The 19,802-nt window shown below is 38.8% G+C and overlaps 1 protein-coding gene across 2 annotated transcripts; it reads left to right on the forward strand.

The window, feature by feature from the left end:
- The first annotated feature begins 374 nt into the window (after nt 1-374).
- On the forward strand, nt 375-19,767 carry LOC141783295 (adhesion G-protein coupled receptor G2-like). 2 transcript variants are annotated; one of them, XM_074660527.1, is made up of 14 exons: nt 375-490; nt 4,132-4,243; nt 4,566-4,684; nt 5,117-5,258; nt 6,095-6,214; nt 8,393-8,512; nt 8,667-8,712; nt 8,832-8,926; nt 10,231-10,346; nt 10,758-11,026; nt 14,387-14,489; nt 14,822-14,951; nt 16,599-16,755; nt 17,988-19,767. In XM_074660527.1, the coding sequence occupies exons 3-14, from the start codon at nt 4,647-4,649 to the stop codon at nt 18,080-18,082; spliced, it is 1,431 nt and encodes a 476-aa protein (XP_074516628.1). In that variant the 5' UTR covers nt 375-490; nt 4,132-4,243; nt 4,566-4,646; the 3' UTR covers nt 18,083-19,767. The 2 variants fall into 2 exon arrangements, with proteins under 2 accessions (XP_074516628.1, XP_074516620.1); XM_074660519.1 differs by lacking the exons at nt 375-490; nt 4,132-4,243 and adding an exon at nt 4,792-4,867 and having other exon boundaries at nt 4,628-4,693.
- The last annotated feature ends 35 nt before the right edge of the window (nt 19,768-19,802 follow it).

The following is a 19,802-nucleotide window of genomic DNA, read 5'->3' on the forward strand; positions in this document are numbered from 1 at the left end:
ATTTCGCTTCAGGGACCTCCCTCTGAAAGGATGTGGGTTGTTAGATATGATTAAGACCATAATTCTATAGTTGTCAACTACAGATGAGGAGATAACCGTGGAGGAAGTGATCAGAATAGTCACTCTTATCACTCTTAGTCACATTGGGCTCACTTCTACGTAAAGTGAATTAAATAGTGAAAATGAACGATTCCAAATTTTTTTGCGTACCCCCTGGAACTACCTCAAGGACCACTGGTTGCACTGGGCTATGCGATGCATTTCTGCATCTCTTTTGATAACATCCTGTGAAAGTGTGTGGTTAACGATTGACTGGTGCAGCTCTCTCTCTTCCAAACTTCCTGTGTGAAGTTTCCGCTGGCAGATCGCTCAGTTTGCGACCGACATCAAAGTCTTTTGACTTTAGAGATTGTTCATTCTGCAATCTGACTAAAGGTTCCTGGTTTTGGTGCTCTGTCTGAAGCTGCTCGCCAAAGCGTCAACACTTACGGTAAGACCCTCCTTGAGCTCGGCTGAACATTTTAGTACAATTAATTTTAAATGAATGCTAAATTGCCGAATTAATACTGAATTGTCAGATGCTGATTTAAAATTAGCTTTGGTTTAAATGAGTCATGCTAAATTAAATAATTAAGGTTTGTGCGGAAGTAAATATTTGGCAATTCTAGGTATTTGAACTGAATTAAAAGTTTAGCAGTTTTGATTATGTTATTTGAATGAACTATTTTCTTGTTGCGTGGGCTGTTTGAAATTAATTAAAACCTTTTCAGTTTGAATTGCTTGCTGCTAAATTGAACATTGTTCAAGACTAATCATTTGACGCTAAATCAAATATTCTCAGTTTGATTACTTATTGCTGATTTGAGCATTTTGCGGTTCAGTTACTTGATGATAAAATGGGATTGATGTGTTTTGAATTACAGTTTTTACTAAATTAATGGTGTAGGGTTAGAAGAGGCTGCGTCATTAAACTGGGCGAGGCTCTTGACCCAGACACGAGCCTCTCTCGGTCGTACCTCAGATATACTAACAACCCTAAACCGCAGCTTATTGCCAGTCAAACTTAGGTTTCTTAAGCAGGCTCTAATAATGTTTATCTGCATTTAGATTTTAGAAACCCATCTGATACCATAGGGCATCAGTTAGCCGTCTCCCTGGGTATTATATCCACTAGGAACCACAACAGTATGATAAAGGTGTAAAGCCATCTGGATACCAGGAGATACATTTTGAAGTGATTTTTTTAGTAGTTCACCATTTATGCACTTACTGTTGCTTGGTATTGCAGAAAAGTGGCCTATGTCTAAAAGGCTCACTGATCTTTGTGGTCTGAGGTCACATCAGGGGAGGAGATGAAGTAGTCATGTAGTAAATTATAATGTTTCTCAGCTTGTGTTGTAGAAATACAAATGAAAACAAAACCTCAAGCAATTCCACTTGGGGTGGAGGCAAAAAGCAGCGGATCAGCACACATTTTGCCAAAAGTAAGAGTTTGACTCCTTGGAAATCCCCATTGTATAACGCATAGCCACTTTAGCTGACAACTAAAAATGCTAAGTTTACTTCGGTTTTATCACCCAGGGTTTTCCAGTTAGTCATGAGGATCAACACCTGCTGTGTGTGAGTCACTTTGCTTCACTGGTCCTCTTTGTATCCAGGTGAGCTGTCTATGATGGTTTGTCTCAGGTGGGTTCAAACCCCAGAGGCTAACATCAGTCAACCCCTGCCCACACACCAGTGATCTCAACTGTCTCGGCATCAGTCAAACAAACTCACTCAATCCCTCGCTAGACCCCATTCCAGATTTTCTGATTGTTTGTTACCTCCGCCAAGGCCATAGGCCTAGGAAGGAGATTATGTTTTCACCGGCGTTGGTTTGTCCGGTTGGAGGATTACTCCAAAAGTCCGCAATGGTTCTGAATGAAATTTTTTGGAAATCCATTAGATGTTGATGGCGATCTGGGGGGGAAACCTTCCTTGGCGGAGCATAGCAATTTACAGCAATGTGTCACGTTAGGTTTTGAACATACCGTACATTTAAAAGTTTTTAAAACAGTATATAAATATGTGCAAAATGGACCGAAATTTGAGTGAGAAAACAATTCATGACATTTTCAAAGGTGTAGTCAATGAAAAGTTAAGAGATTTGAAAAAGGGAACTCAGTTAAGAAATGTGTGTAACCAATTTAAAAAACAAAATGAAATGTAATTATTAGAGCTGTCAAAGGATTAAAATATTTAATTGATTTTGCGTTAACACATTATTATCGCGTTAACGTTGACAGCCCTGGTAATTACTAATTGAGAACAATTCCAACAGTGTTGCTGGATTAATTACGTAGGCCTTTCATAACTGATCAATTTTCAAAGTGTCTAAAATGCTCTACAAGTCTAGTCTAGTCTGTTTTGTTGTCTCTATGCCGTACTGGTCATCTGGCAGAAAGGCCACCTGCATGCACAGCCAGTAAACTTGCTGATGGATAAAGCATAATGTGTAACACACACACACACACACACACACACACAGCCATGGAAGGTATGCACAGCGTCACAAGCTACAGGTGGCTCCATAAACACATACAGGTCTGTATTAGAATGAAACAGGTGGCTTGCATTTGGGTTGCAAACACCATCACCATCACTTCCTCCTCAAATCAAATGGTCCTGACAGCAAAAGAGCTCCAACGTGTTCAATATTAAATAAATAAATAATTATAAAATAAGTAATAATATGAATAAACTGTGGAAAATGTGAGACAATCATTTGTTAAATAATGTAACCCATGATTAAAACTCAACTCATTACTATAAAATGTTGTTCCATCCTTCTTATTTCTACTTTTATAGCACTCATAATAGACATTTTTATTTAAAAATGCCCCCTTTCAAAAGTCTGCTTATTTCATGATCACCTCAGGTCACTTTTTATTTCATAATGTCACTTTTCACGACCTTTCAGCCGATCCCCTGTCTCTTCAGCTAGCACGCTCAACAACTGCTACAATTTGCCACTTAGCTAACTGGCTATATTTGGTAGCAGTTGTTGAGCTTGCTAGCTTAAAAGAGGTTGGGGGTACGTGATTGGTTGAAATGCAAGAGGGTGGTAAGAACACCACTGTCATGACAAGTGACATTGGGAATTATTAAAAGTGGTGTTATGAAATAAGACATGTAATCTAGTATCGGGAAAAATGCCAGAATGAAGAGTGCATTTTGAAATTCTACTAATGAAATAATGAATGAATCAATGAAAAGGAATGATGACACCACATTTCCACATTTCATAGTAATGCACTGAGTTTGAATAATTTCACAATTTTTTCATTCATATATATATATATATATATATATATATACACGCACACATCCACAATTTATTCATATGGATATTTATTTCATGTCTTTTTTATTTATTTAATATTTTGTATCTCTATAAGGGAACTCAGGAATCTAGTTTCTATTCTCACTAATGAAAAACTACTGACAAATAAAATGACTTAATGCATGGTTGTGAGTTTTGTTAAGATTTTTTTTATTCACTTGCTCCATTGAATGTCACAAAAGAGAGATAGAGAGTATAGGAGTGAGAAGTGTGTGACTTGCAATAGATATCCAGGTTTCATTTGGAATGCAAATGTGTTGATCAAGATACCAGGAGAGACACAAGTCATATAATTATTTGCCTGTTACAGTAACACATTTTTGCAATTACTGAATCATCCAGGCTTTGGTTTTGACTTTCATTCTCATCATAATAGGGGGGAAAAGTCACAACGTAAACAAATTGGGGGATTTAATGCTTGCATTCAACTCTCAACTCCTTGTTTCACTCGATTTCTGGATGTGTTACTCCCATCTGTTAGTGGGAATAGTGAAATGCAGCCATAAACCAAGTGATGTGAGTTGAACTGCTATGAAGTTCAGCTTCTAAACAAAACCACAATTTAGTGCTTAATGTGTATACAGAATGTATGTGGAGTGTTCAATGTTGAGTATAATCTTTTTTTCAGTTGTTCAATGTGAGCCCATAGAGGCAATAGGTATGTTTAGCTTTCTGTCTGTTGCTGCTTCCTCTTTTTATTTCAGAGTGTCATTTACATGTTTTGTTTTTTTCTTCCACTTCCCATGAAGCTCTATAATTTCAAAAGGTTCCCTCACTTGCGTTTTCCTGTTGTCACATCAGCCGTGCTCTGTCTCGTCTTCGGACGAAATAATTTCTACACAGACTCAGCAACGTCAAAAGGTTGGTTATGTTTTGATTCTCTTTAGGTCATAACCGTATAACTTAGCTTATCTATATTGATGCTGTTATTAGGCCAAAGGAATATCTATTGGTTATTTAACTAAGTGTATGGAAATGACTGTAAACATAGTTGCTGTCGTAGTCCCAGTTATTAGATCAATAAATGTGGTCGGGAGATTGTGCTTGTACTGTGTCTCTGTGTAAATACATGACATCAGAGGTCCGATTTAATGTCTATTTCTTTGTTATACATTTATGACATATGTCTGCTAGTAAAGCACAGACAGGTTTTTGTCCTAAATGAATCCTCTTCACTTCACAGGATGGAGCAGTGGCTCTTCTGTTGGCTGGTCCTGTCTTGTGTGTCTCTTGACATGACCTGTAGCATGTTTTGTAAAGGAAAATGTGTAGGTCAAAAAAAAAATACACAAGGTGGACAAGGTAAACGAGGTGAGATGCTAAAATATGTGTTTGTTTGTTTGGTTGGTTGTTGTTTTTTTAATATACTGTTATCTTGAATATCAATTTATCATTAATTTACTCTACAGAGATTTCGGAGACCAGATGTTGTATGGAACATCTAGACCTCATTTTGAGACATGGAAACCTCAGCAACGCTATTGAGTAAACATTTTAATTGTATATAAAATAATTCATTTTATATCTGTTGGCATTTTTATGTCATGTGAGCATCTGTGTTTGTTTATGACTAATAAAAAGGTATTTCACCAGAACCAAATACATAACCTCAAACCAAAGGGTTGAGGTTATGAATTATATTTCAGTGGTCCAGAATTACTGATACGGTTTAAGGAAAACAATTGTAAATCAGAATGATGCACATGTTTATAATTTCTTGTCCTTTTCCACAAGAGCCATTGAGATCCTGGAACAGTTTCTAGAGGAAACAGAGGTGAATGAGACTACGCCCATATCTGTCAACCGTTTCGTTGCCCTCATGCACGAACCCAAAGGCCCCTTCACAGGCCTTGACATTTACGCTAGTGAGAATGAGGTAAGGATGCTAGTAGCATGGCCTTAGAGATGACAACTACTGGATGGGTCGCCATGAAATTTTGTACAGACATGCATGGTTCCCAGATGATGAATTCTAAAGACTCTGCTGATACCTTGACCTTTTCTCTAGCGCCACCATCAGGTTGACATTTTTGGCTTATAGTGAAATATCTTGACAACTACTGGATGGGTCGCCATGCAATTTGGTACAGACGTTCATGGTTCCCAGATAATGTATCCTAATGACTTTGGTGATCCCCTGACTTTTCCTCTAGCACCACCATGAGGTTAATTTTGAGTGAAATGTCTCAAGAATTGTTGGATGGATTGCCATGACATGTGGTACACACATCCATCTTCCTAAGATTGAATTGTAAACACTTTGGTGATACCCCTGAGTTTCCCTTTAGCACCACCACCAAAACCATAAGTGCAAATTAGCAAATGTTAGCATGCTAACATGCAAAACTAAGATGGTAAGCATGGTTATAAACATTCTGCCTGCTTTACATCAGCATGTTAGCATTGACATTGTGAGAATGTTTGCGTGCCGGCATTAGCATTTAGCTCAATACACTTCTGTGCCCAAGTAAAGCCTCAATGAGCCACAAGCATGGTTGTAGACTTAGTCTTTTCTACAAATACGTACATTTATATGTTTATCCTGCATGCCTACAAGGTGGTTGCTTATAAGGTTGTAGTAAAATGGCCAGCATTGTTTGGAAATTCAAATTCTGTCCCTGCTGGTGATGAGGTACAAATGTATCTGTGAGATCTGCATTAGGTATTTACATGGAATGTGTCCCTGTTTTTGGCTCTGTGCCTCTGATGTAGGCGAGATTAAACCTGACTTACCACAACTGCAAAGTGAGGGTTCGACTGCCGAGAGAGTTGGATGCTGGATCAAACAACACCATTGTGTTCTGCATGTTTACCTGGCCTGAAGAAAGCGCGGTGAGAGACTACACTTTTTAATGTCAAATTTTGTAGAAGACAATCTGAAGAGATGAAAGACTATACATTCATTTTGCATTGCATTGCATTGTAACTTAAATTAAAGGACCACTCTTGGTTTTGCATTTTTTAGCCTAATTAAGTAAGTATAGTTAATTGTTTTAAATGCTATTGGTTTAGGACAGGGGTCTGCAACCTGCGCCTCCGGAGCCACATGCGGCTCTTTAGCCCCTCAAGTGGCTCCCTGTGGATTTTTAAAAATGGAAATGAATTACTGTTTTTTGTTTACATTTTCATCTTTATTTATCATTGTTGTAGGTCTATGATACGACGGTACGACAGAGTATTAGGGCCACATTGAGGAAAAAAAAAAAAATCTGAGATATCGAGAATAAAGTCATAATATTATGATAATAAAGTCAAGGGTTTACGAGAAAAAGGTCATCATATTATGATAATAAATTCATAAGTTTAAGAGAAAAAAAGTCGTAGTATTATGAGAGTAAAGTCATAATATTATAACGTAGTAATTTTATGTGTTATTTTCTTTTTTCTCGTAAAGTTATGACTTTATTCTCGTAATATTACAACTTTTTTTCTCGTAAAGTTATGACTTTATTGTTGTAATATTACAACTTTATTCTGGAAATCTCCGATTTTTTTCCCTCAATGTGGCCCTAATACTCCGTAGTACATTTGCACTTTGGCCCTCACTGCATTAGACTTATATAATATATACTTACACTATAAACTGTGTTACCTTCATCACAATGCTCAAATGTTTTGTGGCTCCAGACAGATTTGTTGTTTTTTTTTTGCCTAAAATGGCTCTTTTGATAGTAAAGGTTGCCTACCCCTGATTTAGGAGATGCAGCTTAAACACTTTTAAGTGAAACACAAGAGACCCCAATTGTCCATAACGCTTTGCACAGCTACTCCCTGGTTCAACTTTGACCTGCAGTTTGTGCCATAGTTGTTTTCATGCTCATATTAAGAAATATTTGATTTATTTAGAAGCAGCCTGATCTTGTGTTAGATAACACACACTGTATCTTAAATCAAGCTAATTGGTAATTGCAAGCAATTGGTACTGAGTTAATATCACTTTACATAATCCCATTGATCATGTCCTTGTCTTACTTTGTCAGTAACATTTTAGAGATGTCACGTTATTTCAGTAGCGAGCAGGGAAGGTTTTGAAACCAGAGTGGTCCTTGATGAACTATATCAAATTTCAAATTTTAACTTAAAATTCATGCAATGATTTGCTTTTTTTGTGGTTAAAGAAAAAATCCACCCTGTAGCACCTTTAGGAATAATTTTGTTGCCAATATGAGCTCCTCTCTACCGGCTGCATGGTTAAGGAAGTGGAGTGGGTGCAGAGGACTGAACAAGGTTTTGGGCTCAGTTGATAAAAAGAGGAACATTGTTGCTGGTATGTGGTAATTTTTCTAACTGAATGACTTAATATGTTCAAGCTCATTGGAATGACCACATAGTTTCTTCTCCAACTGACCACAAGCTACTCATTTCAACCACAGGAAGACAAACTGTGTCAAGTCGTGCCCAGGTTCATTCTTTTGGAAATGCTGATAATATGACCAGCATTGATGTATTTCATTAATTTAATTTAATTTGATCAAATCGTACTGAGCTAGTAAAGCTACTAAAAACAACTAAACATTGCATTGATGCTCTTTGATGTTAAGCTTTTTCTTTTAATTCCTATTCCTATTTGACACATACACTGTTTTTTTTAGTGCCTCACTGTCAATAGAGTCTCGTGTCACCGTTTTGTTCAAATGTTTAACAATCACAGGCAGAAATCCTTCATAAAAGAGGAAGACGATGTAAGTAAGGAAGATGTAAATTTTGGACAAAATAGTATACTCAAATGCAATGATGCAGCACATCATGCGAGGGTGACGAACAACTGTCACTTTTTTTCTGAACTAGAAGGAGTTGCTCTTTTGTTTGCTGCAGTAACATGCAAAACAGAGTTAGTACGTTTTTCAGAAGGAAAGTGGGTACACCAATAATGATAATATGAAGTAGAGTAAGGGGATCACAGGGTTGCTTTTTCCTTTAAACACAGTAAGGAGAGTGACCAAATTGTACACAATTATTGTCTTGCATAAACTGTAAAACTATTTGATTGACTGTATGTTGACTATGTAGAAGAAATTGCCGGCCCGAGGTGAATTATATGAGAGCAGACTGTTTGGCGTGAGTGTGCGGGGCAAGACTGTGTCAGGACTACAGGAGCGTGTCAACATCTCAATGAATCTTGCTGCAAATGTAACTACAACTTCATTCCACACATCATTTACCATAACCTTAACTTCTGTAACCTTGTAGATTTGTATCTTTTGCCCAATAAATAAGTTAAGAAGACGCACATCCTTAAAACATAAACCTAATGTAAATCTTGTATGTCATTGTTGTGTTACAGGAGACCCGTGAGCCCAGCTGTGTGTTCTTAAATTTTACAACAAAAAGTGAGTATGAATAACAATGACTACTGTGTGTGTATGTGTGTGTGTGTGTGTGTGGTTTCACACATGACCAGTATTCATTTGTACAATGGATCTGTATGTTTGTTTGTTTGACTTACCAGAATACAGCAGTGATGGCTGCCAAACGCTGTGGGAACGTGGTCAGAGTAACGTCACCTGCTCCTGTGACCACCTCACATACTTCGGCGTGCTCATGGTAGGCTTGGCCTTCTTCATCATACACAGTAGAATTCTAGAGACGACAATCCCAACAAAGTGATGTGCGATATCCGATACATTGCAAGACAATCATCTACGATACATCCCGATATCTGTGTAACTGACTGAGAAAAAAATGAGAGTCAGACTCTCCTCGACCAACGAAGTTCTGGGCTCGGAGCAGCCCAGTGGGCCACCTCCGGGTCTGAAAAGTGAAGCCAATGCGGAAGTGCCTTAAACTTGGATTCTTTCTAATAGCCAGCAGGGGGCGACTCCTCTGGTTGCAAAAAGAAGTCTGATTGTATAGAAGTCTATGAGAACATGACCCTACTTCTCACCTGAGAAACATGAGTTTATGGTCTCAATCGCTAGTTTCAAGTCTTCTTCAATACAGCCTGATGTTCATTTAGTAAATTATGGCCCCATAGAGTGAATAGACCATAAAGCAGGGTATGCTTTAGGGCAGCCGTCCCAACACGACCGTTTAGTGCGCCTGTGTCATGGTCCGGGGTTTTTGTTGTAGTTTGTTTCCTGTTTTATTTGGAAAGTCACTCCTTTTGTGTCTTGTCTCGGTTTTACTTCCAGCCTTTGTTTGTTTCCCACCTTTGTGATTGTCTGCCCCGCCCTGATTTATTCCACCTGTGTCTAATCACCCCGCTCTCCTGGTGAATTTAGTGTCCCTCATTCAGTGTCAGGTCGTCTGCTTTGTTACTTGTGTTCTTCCCGCCATCCTGCCTGTGTTCCTCGTGTCCCACGGGTGTCTTCCGGTTTGTACTCAGTTTAGTTTTTTTGTGTTCTTCCTTTGTACTTTGTTTAACCTGCCTGCATTCTCAGTTTTGTTTCCTTTCACCTATATTTTTTGGCCACCAGCTTTTTTCAATCAAAGCTCGCCTTTTGTTTAATCCACCTGTCTGCCTCTTGTGTTTGGGTCCACCTCTTTAACTAAAACCTTATCAGTCTGCATGTTTTAATGGAAATATTTGGCGACAGTGTATCGATAACGTATCGCAAGAGGAAGTAATACAATATATTGCCGTATCAATATTTTGTCCCACCCCTATTCAGTAGTCATACCCAGACAATACACACAGCACAACAGTGACAACTGGCTCATGAATCCATAAAATATTTTTTCTACATTCTACAGATTGTGACTTTAAGTCAAATGGCAATGCAAATTTATAAGCTTATCATACTTGAATGTTTTGTATGTGAATCCTAATCTGCTCTATCAAATAAATGTAATGAAGTAAAAAGACAAAATGTTCCTGTAAAAACATAATCGTAGTTCTTTCTCCGCAGGTGTCTTCTGTCGTCCCACAAAAACACCAGGTGATTCTGTCATACATCTCCGAGGTTGGCTGTGGTCTTTCTCTTTTTGCCCTGGTCATCACTGTTGTACTCTTCATCACAAATAGGTAATTTTTTTCCCAGGTGAACGACTGTCCCTTATCCCTCCTTACCTTCAATCTATCCTCTCACATATTTCCAGGTATACAGCAGCATTATTCTGTCCTTGCTCTCATCACTTCTTTAGCTCCTCAGCTCTGTTCTTCCTCCCTTGTTTGACTTTTCTTGCTGCGCTTGTGTAAAGCCTTTGTCCATTTACTTTCCATCTTTCCATTACTATTAAAATGCAATGTGTTCTCCCTTCTTTCTTATCACAATTTTCTTTCCTTCTTACATTTAATGCCATCCCTGATTCCTTATTTTCTTTCTCTCTTATTTTCTTTCCCTTGTTCCCCCGCTTTACATGACCTCATTTCTTTGCCACCATGATATGAAGATATGTGTCACGTACCACACATCAATTTTCCTCTGTCTAACAGAAAAGTCAGAGCAGATGTCTCTATGAAGGTCCACATCAACCTCGCCATTGCCCTGATCCTCCTCAACCTGCACTTCCTCCCCATGAAGGCGGTGGCAGCGCAGTCCTCCACTGGGCTGTGCTTTTACATGGCCCTTGGTCTCCACTACTCCCTGTTGGCCACTTTCAGCTGGATGGCCGTGGAGGGGTTCCACCTCTACCTCCTCTTAGTCAGAGTCTTCAACATCTATGTTAGGAGATACTTGCTCAAACTCAGCACGGTGGGATGGGGTGAGTAGAGTCGCCAAGGCCAGGGACCCACAAGTTGCCAGTATCAGTATGCAAATGTTTTAGTGATTGAACCCTTAAGCAGTGGTGGAAGAAGTACTCGGATCTTTCACTTAAAGGTCGGGTTGGTATTGCTAAGAAACTAGCAAGAGTATACTAGATTTTAAAAGTGATCCAACTGAAAAAACAGTGTTGCCAACTCTTCCAATGAGAGTAGCTAGCAGCACTAGCATCAAAAGTCCCTAAATCCATAGACTGCATATACAGACGTAGGCAAAGTTGTTGGTAACGTTCCGTTAAAGAGATAAAAACCCACAATGGTCACTGAAATAACTTGAAACTGACAAAAGTAATAATAAATAAAAATTTACTGAAAATGAACTAATGAAAATCAGATATTGTTTTTGAATTGTGGTTCAACAGAATCATTTTAAAAAACAAACTAATGAAACTGGCCAGGACAAAAAATGATGGTACCCCTAGAAAAGATGTAAAATAATGTGACCATAGGGACATATTAAACTAAGGTGTGTCCTGTAATTAGCATCACAGGTATCTTCAAACTTGTAATCAGTCAGTCTGCCTATTTAAAGGGTGAAAAGTAGTCACTGTGCTGTTTGGCATCATGGTGTGTACCACACTGAACATGGACCACAGAAAGCTAAGGAGAGAGTTGTCTCAGGAGATCAGAAAGAACATTATAGACCTTCATGTTAAAGGTAAAGGCTATAAGACCATCTCCAAGCAGCTTGATGTTCCTGTGACTACAGCTGCACATATTATTCAGAAGTTTAAGGTCCATGGGACTGTAGCCTACCTCCCTGGATGTGGCCGCAAGGGGAAAATTGATGACATATTGAAGAGACGGATAATACGAATGGTAACCAAAGAGCCCAGAACAACTTCCAAAGAGATTAGAGGTGAACTCCAAGGTCAAGGTACATCAGTGTCAGATCGCACCATCCGTCACTGTTTGAGCCAAAGTGGACTTAATGGAAGACAACTGAGGAGGACACCAAATCATAAAAAAGCGAGACTGGAATTTTCCAAAATGCATATTGACAAGCCACAAAGCTTCTGGGAGAATGTCCTTTGGACAGATGAAACAAAACTGGAGCTTTTTGGCAAGTCACATCAGCTCTATGTTCACAGACGAAGAGATGAAGCATCCAAAGAAAAGAACACTGTACCTAATGTGAAACATGGAGGAGGCTCGGTTATGTTATGGGGCTGCTTTGTTGCATCTGGCACAGGGTGTCTTGAATCTGTGCAGGGTGCAATGAAATCTCAAGACTATCAAGGCATTCTGGAGCGAAATGTGCTGCCCAGTGTCAGAAAGCTTGGTCTCAGTTGCAGGTCATGGGTCCTCAAACAGGATAATGACCCAAAACACAGCTAAAAACACCCAAGAATGGCTAAGAACAAAACATTGGACTATTCTGAAGTGGCCTTCTATGAACCCTGATCTAAATCCTATTGAACATCTGTGGAAGGAGCTGAAATATGCAGTCTGGAGAAGGCACCCTTCAAACCTGAGACAGCTGGAGCAGTTTGCTCACGAGGAGTGGGCCAACATACCTGTCAACAGGTGCAGAAGTCTCATTGAGAGTTACAGAAATCACTTGATTGCAGTGATTGCCTCAAAAGGTTGTGTAACAAAATATTAAGTTAATGTTACCATCATTTTTGTCTAGGCCAGTTTCATTAGTTTGTTTTTTTAAATGATTCTGCTGAACCATAATTCAAAAACAATATCTGATTTTCATTAGTTAATTTTCAGTGAATTTTTATTTATTATTACTTTTGTCAGTTTCAAGTTATTTCAGTGACCATTGTGGGTTTTTCTCTCTTTAACGGAACGTTACCAACAACTTTGCCTACGTCTGTAACTAGACGTCGTCACCGTGATGTCACCCATTGGTTTTTGGACTGCCATTTTTAAGCCTCAAGTACAGCATTTTGGCTGTCGCCAACTTGTTTTTTGGCCGACACCAACTTGGTTTTTGGCCGTCGCCATCTTGTTTTTTTGCAACCAGAGGTGGCACGAGAGGATGGAGTTAAATACAACTGAACGCTGAATAAGATGTTTTCAGGTGACCAAAAGGTTATAATTACCTTTCATAAATTGATAAACACTGTGAAAGAGTTAAAGTTCTAAGACTACTTTTTGCAACAAGAGGAGTCGCCCCCTGCTGGCTGTTAGATAGATGCAGGTTTAAGGCACTTCAGCATTGACTTCACTTTTCAGACCAAGAGGTTGCCCATTGGTTAAATCTAGAGAGAAAGTCGCCAAATCAGCACTGACAGTCCGTCCCTTCAGGCCTCCCTCCAAAGCCACTCCCCAAAAAATATCATTCTGAACATAAACAACATACATGGCTATTGTTAGTACTCACAGCTCTCAAGCTAGCAGCTTGTGGATAACTCTGGTGACGCACAATGAGTGCACCGTTGTGGCGTTGTGTCTGAAAGGACCTTCAGTGAGTGGAGAAGCAGTGAGAAATGGAGAGTACTAAGAGAAAGAAATACTCAAGCAGGGGCAAAAATGAATGAATGAATGAAAACTGATGAATATTAGCCTAGTTTATACCAGAGATTCACACAAGTCCACGCCAGAGGGGCACGTCATTCCGTTTTCTTCCCTGAGAATTAAAAGTAAAATTAAAAGTAGGCTTATTTAACAAAAAATGCTGTTGCATTGTATTTGTTATTTTCATTTATTAAAAGTCACCAGAATGCGGGTAAAAAAATAAAACTAAATTTTATTTCTAGGGGAGGACCACCAGATCCCCGCTTTGGTTTTGAAATCCTCCCTGTTTTTGAGGTCTCAAGGCTGGCAAGGATGCCAAATCCTACCTTTAAGTAGAAAAGCAGTGCCACAGTGTGGAAATACACTGTTACTACAAGTAAAAGTTCAGAATTCAACATTTTACTTGAGTAAAAGTACAAAAGTATTAGCATCAAAATGTACTCATTAATGGCCCTTCACAGAATAAGATATATTATATTACTGGATTCCAATTATTGATGCACTATTACTTTATAATATGTACTGCCGGCTTGTGAATTTTACCAAGGGATCAATAAAGTCTTATCTTTATCAGTAGTAATACATCATAAATTATTTGTTGACTATATTTTGTATTACAAATCTAATAAGTAACTAAAGTTATCAAATAAACATAGTAAAAAGTACAATAGTTGCCTCTGAAATGTAGTGGAGTAGAAGTATAATATAGCATAAAATGGAAGTACTCAAGTACAAGTACCCCAATATTTTACCTACATACAGTACTTGAATGAATTTACTTGGTTAGCCCTTAAATGAAAGGATCAATCCCTCGCTTAATCCTTGTGTTTCAGGTATCCCTGCAGTCATTGTGTCCCTGGTGGTCATCATCGACAAAGACAAAGACCCGTATGGACATGTCTCTCTGGACTCGTCTAACCCCAACAGCACCAAGATGTAAGGCAGAAGCAGGAACACATTTGCAAGAATGTACAATCTAGACTAATATTTAACTTACATTTATTAGGTGTTTTGCATGTGCATTGGCGTTTCTGTGTATTTGGTAAATGTTGTAATAATTGATAGGAAGGAATAGCTGGGATGTCAACAAGCATCTAATTGGCTCAACTTGAGACACTGAATCCCTACTAGCTCTATGGATATTTTTTTACTGCATATTGATGAATCTTTAGTCACCTGAATTGACATCTTTATTACAGAAGTAATATTAGATTTCTCAGTGTATGAGATTAAATCCTTATTTATACTCTCTCTCTCTCTCTTTGTAGATGCTATATACGCGATACCACGGTGAAGATGGTGACTACAGTGGGGGTGTTTGGCTTGGTGTTCCTCTTTAACATAACCATGTTAGGGGTGACAATCAGACGCGTCGTGGGTCTCCGCCAGACCAAAGAGGTTCGAGTCAATCTGCACTCTTTGCATTCTGCTCTTCTTGTTTTTAAAAATGATCTTCAAAGGATAGGTCTGGTGATATTTTTTATATTTCTTGCTGTCAAAATACACCATGAAACCAACAACGCATTGATCCTACTAACAAATATTGTTTGTTATACAAAGACTGATGTCATTTATTCAAGTGTCATTGTCCAAAAACTATTAAAAACAAATCATTGAGCCACACTGTTGCACTAGGTGACGTGTTCCACCATTACCTTGAACACACACTGTAGTTTATTTTGAGTCAATCCCACATACACTTTCCTGCTGCTGTAAATAGTCATTAGAGCACCGAATGTGTATTAAAGTGGGGTTAGGCAGAATATTTTTGTCATCTTTGGTCAAAAGTTCCATAATAACCTTTCAGCATATTGTAATTCAAGTGTTCTGAGAGAAAACTAGACTTCTGCACCTCCTCAGGCCTCTGTTTTCAGGCGTTGGAAAATCTAGCTCGTGACGGGAGACTTTGACCAATCACAGGTCATTTTAGAGAGAGAGCGTTCCTATTGGCTGTGCTCCGGCTGGTGGGCGGTGCTTGGTATTTCCTCAAGAGATCTCAACGTGGCTGCCGGGTCACAGCTTTCTCATTTTACAGCTAAACAGTACACTACAAGATGGTTCTGAAAACATTTGTGGAGAGAAATAGGCATTACAGTAACAGAATATTGATTAATATTTGATCAGTGCTGCCTAGTTCGACCGTTTGATCGGAGTTTACGAGTGATTGACAGCCGGCTCGTAGACGGCCGCTGGACGGTAGACTCCAGATCAGCTCTGACTGGTTGTTTTCCTCTGGTCTGTGAAATCTTGCAAATGCCATTGGGCGCACCGGAGGACACAGAGGCACATGATTTTTTTTTCAGATTACCTGTCTCATGCACTACTGTCAGGATATAGTGACCGTTTTATAAAACATAACTTTTTAAAATCATATTTGCTTCAATTCTACCCACTGCTGCTTTAATCTGTGGCTGAAAATAGTCCCTGACAAATGTACTATTTACTCATATTTGAGTTATGTGTGCTAAAAGCTACAGTGGCCAGCTGTTCAAGGAATTTTCTTGAGTCTTATTTTAAACTATATATTTGTGTTATTTATGTACCAGTTGGTTTGGGGCTGAGTGCCACAGAAACAGCAGGGTTGCTGGAAAGTAGACCACCTGACACATGTTGGACTTTTCATGGGATTTGTTGACAAAAAGTAGAATATCACCGGCCCTATTCTTTTTCTTTATCTTTGTCTTGTCCCATTTAATCCACATACATTGGGTTGTCCAATCTCTGTTTGCTATTCACTCATGTCTGGTAAATGTGTTTAATAGTTATTCATATCATAGTTGTCTGCATTATACAGTCTGTATAAGTGAACTACTGTCTCTCATAGAAAGCACTCAAAATGGCGATGACATAATATGACTACTTAAAAAAGCATAGTTTTAAACAAATTGAAGAAGATATGCTTGCACTGAGGAGGAGTTCTCTAGACTTGTATATTGTCCTCAAAAGCAGTTTTGATATTCACTCTATCAGACTACATACATGTCATGGTCTCTGACTGGTAGTTTGATGTCTGATGTGTCATTTTACACAATTTTTGCAATTCAGTTTGGGCAGAGTGAACGTAACAGAGCCAAGAGAGACATCTGTACCCTGCTGGGAGTCACCACTCTGCTTGGCATTACCTGGGGCCTGGTCTTCTTCTCATTTGGCCACCTGACCATTCCTGGCCTCTACCTCTTCTGCATCCTGAACACACTGCAAGGTCTGCACTATACCTACTTCCACATGTTCATCAATGAATAAATATGACAGAAAGGGTTATTGGTTGCATATTTCAATGACGCCAGTATATGCAAAGTTGATCCTCTTGGTTTGACACAACTACAGAAAGCTGAACATAGCAAGTCTTTACTTTGATACACACAGTTATACCCAATTGAACTTGGGTAACTCTTTAGCCTCACTGTACAAAAGTTGCTCTGATGTCCTCAGAGGACAAAAAAAGCTGCCATAAAATTATGTATTTCCACTTTAGAAGAGTTAAATCTTTAACCAACTTCAGTTCTGATCATCACTACCAAAAATTCATTCATTTTCAGAATTTGTACCCTTTAAATGCCAGTTTGTTTGCATAATGCAACTGTTGTTTTTTATGAAAAAAATATATATATTTTCTGTATACTAAATACTAGGGAAATATTATTTTTTTCACAGTTTGGGATGTGTCGATGATTAGTAGCAACATTGATTTTGATGCATCAAACACTGCAGTGCTCCATAATACAGCGGCAATGCCCCTAGTGGAAATGAGCAGAATATACATGGGAACATGGCTCAATCTGGTGGAGAATAGTAAAAATTCAAATTTTCAAGCCGGGGCTCTATAATGAAAGCCTGATATATAATAATTTGAGTCATGTTTGCTAATATATATATATATATATATAGGATATATGATTTATGCTGTAGTGCCCATGGTATGGGATTTAATGAGGGCATTTTGTGCTTAAGGGTCTGAGTGTTTTGGCTATGCAGTTTATTATAAACTTATTATAGGAGCTCACACCCTTGGCATGATTTTTGCCATATGCATTAACGTAGCCAAAATGACTGAAAATAAAAATGGCACGAGGGGGTTAAGAGCAGGAACTGTAATGTTTTCACTATACAGGCCAACAGGATTCTCCCACTGTCAATGTGTAATGGAAACACAAATTAGTACAGCCGCATGGTCAAAGTCTCTAGATTTGCAGCCATGATGCAGGTTGAGGATTTTTATTCCTGTTGCAAACAAGATTACGCAAATATCAGGATTGTCGAGAATATATGGTGCATAACAGTATAATTATATTTTAGGTGTAGTGGATATTGGCCCGACTATTTGTATATTGACAAACAGTGACATGGGACACAGTTAGACTGTTTATCAGTGGCATTTGCATCCTCTCCTACTGTACTAACACTAACACTTTTCTTGTCACTCTTTTGACGCAGGTTTCTTCATCTTCCTGTGGTTTCTGATGTGTTTGAGAAAGACTAGAAACTCAGATGTTAAGATTAGTAGTGTGACACAGAGCACCAACAGCTAAGTCTCAACCCAACACACCAAGACATTTTTCTTTTGAGTGTGTGAGTGTGTGCGCGTGTGAGTGTTGGGGGTATTTATACAGAAATGTTAAGTTTTCCATTATTATTTCTGATTTAGATCATGATGTTTTAATGCACAATACTGTAGCAGAGCAGCAAGCATGCTAGTTAGATCGAACTCATGCAGGTGGTTTTGATATTAAATGTAAAATATTTTAACAACTAACAGTTTTAGTGCTATTTTTAAAGTTTTGTTGTTAATGGCATGCTAATAAAAACTTTGTGGTTAGGGTTTATTCATCCTCTATACCTAGCAATTCTGCTACTATGTGAACAAGAAAAGAGCATGCAGACTACTTACAGAAAAGCAAGAACCTAGATGTGATCCACGCGCTGTCTCGGTGTGATCGTCACACACAAAGAACATGCAGAGTAGAAGTTGAGAGAGGATGTCATTCATGTCCTGTTTGATCCCTCACACCAAAATTGTACTCTGCATTCACTTGTGCCTATAGTGCAAGTGTAACCTGTAATTGTGTAGTTTCATTGTCACATATTTGGACACCATCCATCACTATCCTTAAAGTGCATTCCAATGCAGCATAGATAGGATGCTTGGAGTCACATGACACAGGTCTTTACCATCTCACCTCCTTTTAGTGAAAGAGAGAATGGTGCAGTGAGGAGATCCCAGAATGACTGTGAAAGGATAACTTTGGTATGTTTCTGTGTCTAACTGACTAATAATGACAACAATTTCTGAATTTGGTCCAGTATTGAGAGAGACGGGAGCTGCTTACGGGCTGCAATATGGCGATATTGGGGCAAGCTGGCACCGTCATTTACGTCCACTAAAAGTGCTTGTTTTTGCCATGACAGGCGCTGATTGGTATTATAAGTGTTTGACATTATGGAAAGAGTCTCGCTCAAGGTGAAGTCTCGTTCTGAAATCTGGCGAGGTGACGTGTTGCTGGAAGACAACGGTGGAATAGTGGAATAAATCCATGGTGGAAACGCGAGTGGCAGCCGGGCAGAGTTTGTTGTGTTGGAGTACAGAAAACTTAGTATTATCTAAAAGATTTTCAGTGTCATGGCTGAATATTTAGATGATTTCCACAATGTGGATGAGGTCTTTGAATTCGATGGACGCCTGTATTTATGTGAGCCAGAGTATTCGGATATTCAGATTTCACAACCAGACTTGTCCTTGAGCAGGACTTGGAACACAATAACAAACAGACCGGATCAAGCAAAATGTAAGAAAAGTGCTTTATTTCTCTGTAGGGTCCTTTCCATAATGCTGTCAGACACTTATAATAACAACCTGAGCCCGTCAGTAGCAAAAATAAGCACTTTTAGTGAACGTAATGTTATTGACGCCGCTCACTTTACCTCGTAGCTTGTTTCGTGGCTGACGGTTACAGCGTTATCCCTCCATACTGGACCAATTTCAAAAATTGTTTTCCCCATTAGTCACTTAGACACAAAACCTTGAGAAAATAGGGTCCAGGTTTGAAAAATACCGAAGTTACCCTTGAGAGCAATTGCATCAAGCAATGGCAATGATACGAGTTCAAATGCATCCACTCCCACTGGAGTACATTCTGTGGCCTATGCCTATACAGACAATATATCTGTTCCATATTGTATTTGGCATGTATAATAAACTTTTTTCATGTTTTCACAATGCCAGTGTGTGTGTGTGTGTATGTATCTGCCTAT

This window comes from Sebastes fasciatus, chromosome 2 (genome assembly GCF_043250625.1).
Source record: "Sebastes fasciatus isolate fSebFas1 chromosome 2, fSebFas1.pri, whole genome shotgun sequence".
In the NCBI taxonomy this organism is placed as follows: Eukaryota; Metazoa; Chordata; class Actinopteri; order Perciformes; family Sebastidae; genus Sebastes; species Sebastes fasciatus.

Coding starts and splice junctions, on each gene's coding strand:
- LOC141783295 (XM_074660519.1), top strand. CDS start 4,630: ATGTTTTGTAAAGGAAAATGTGTAGGTCAAAAAAAAAATACACAAGGT. Junction 8,513..8,666: donor CAATGAATCTTGCTGCAAAT/GTAACTACAACT, acceptor GTTGTGTTACAG/GAGACCCGTGAGCCCAGCTG. Junction 16,756..17,987: donor CATCCTGAACACACTGCAAG/GTCTGCACTATA, acceptor CTTTTGACGCAG/GTTTCTTCATCTTCCTGTGG.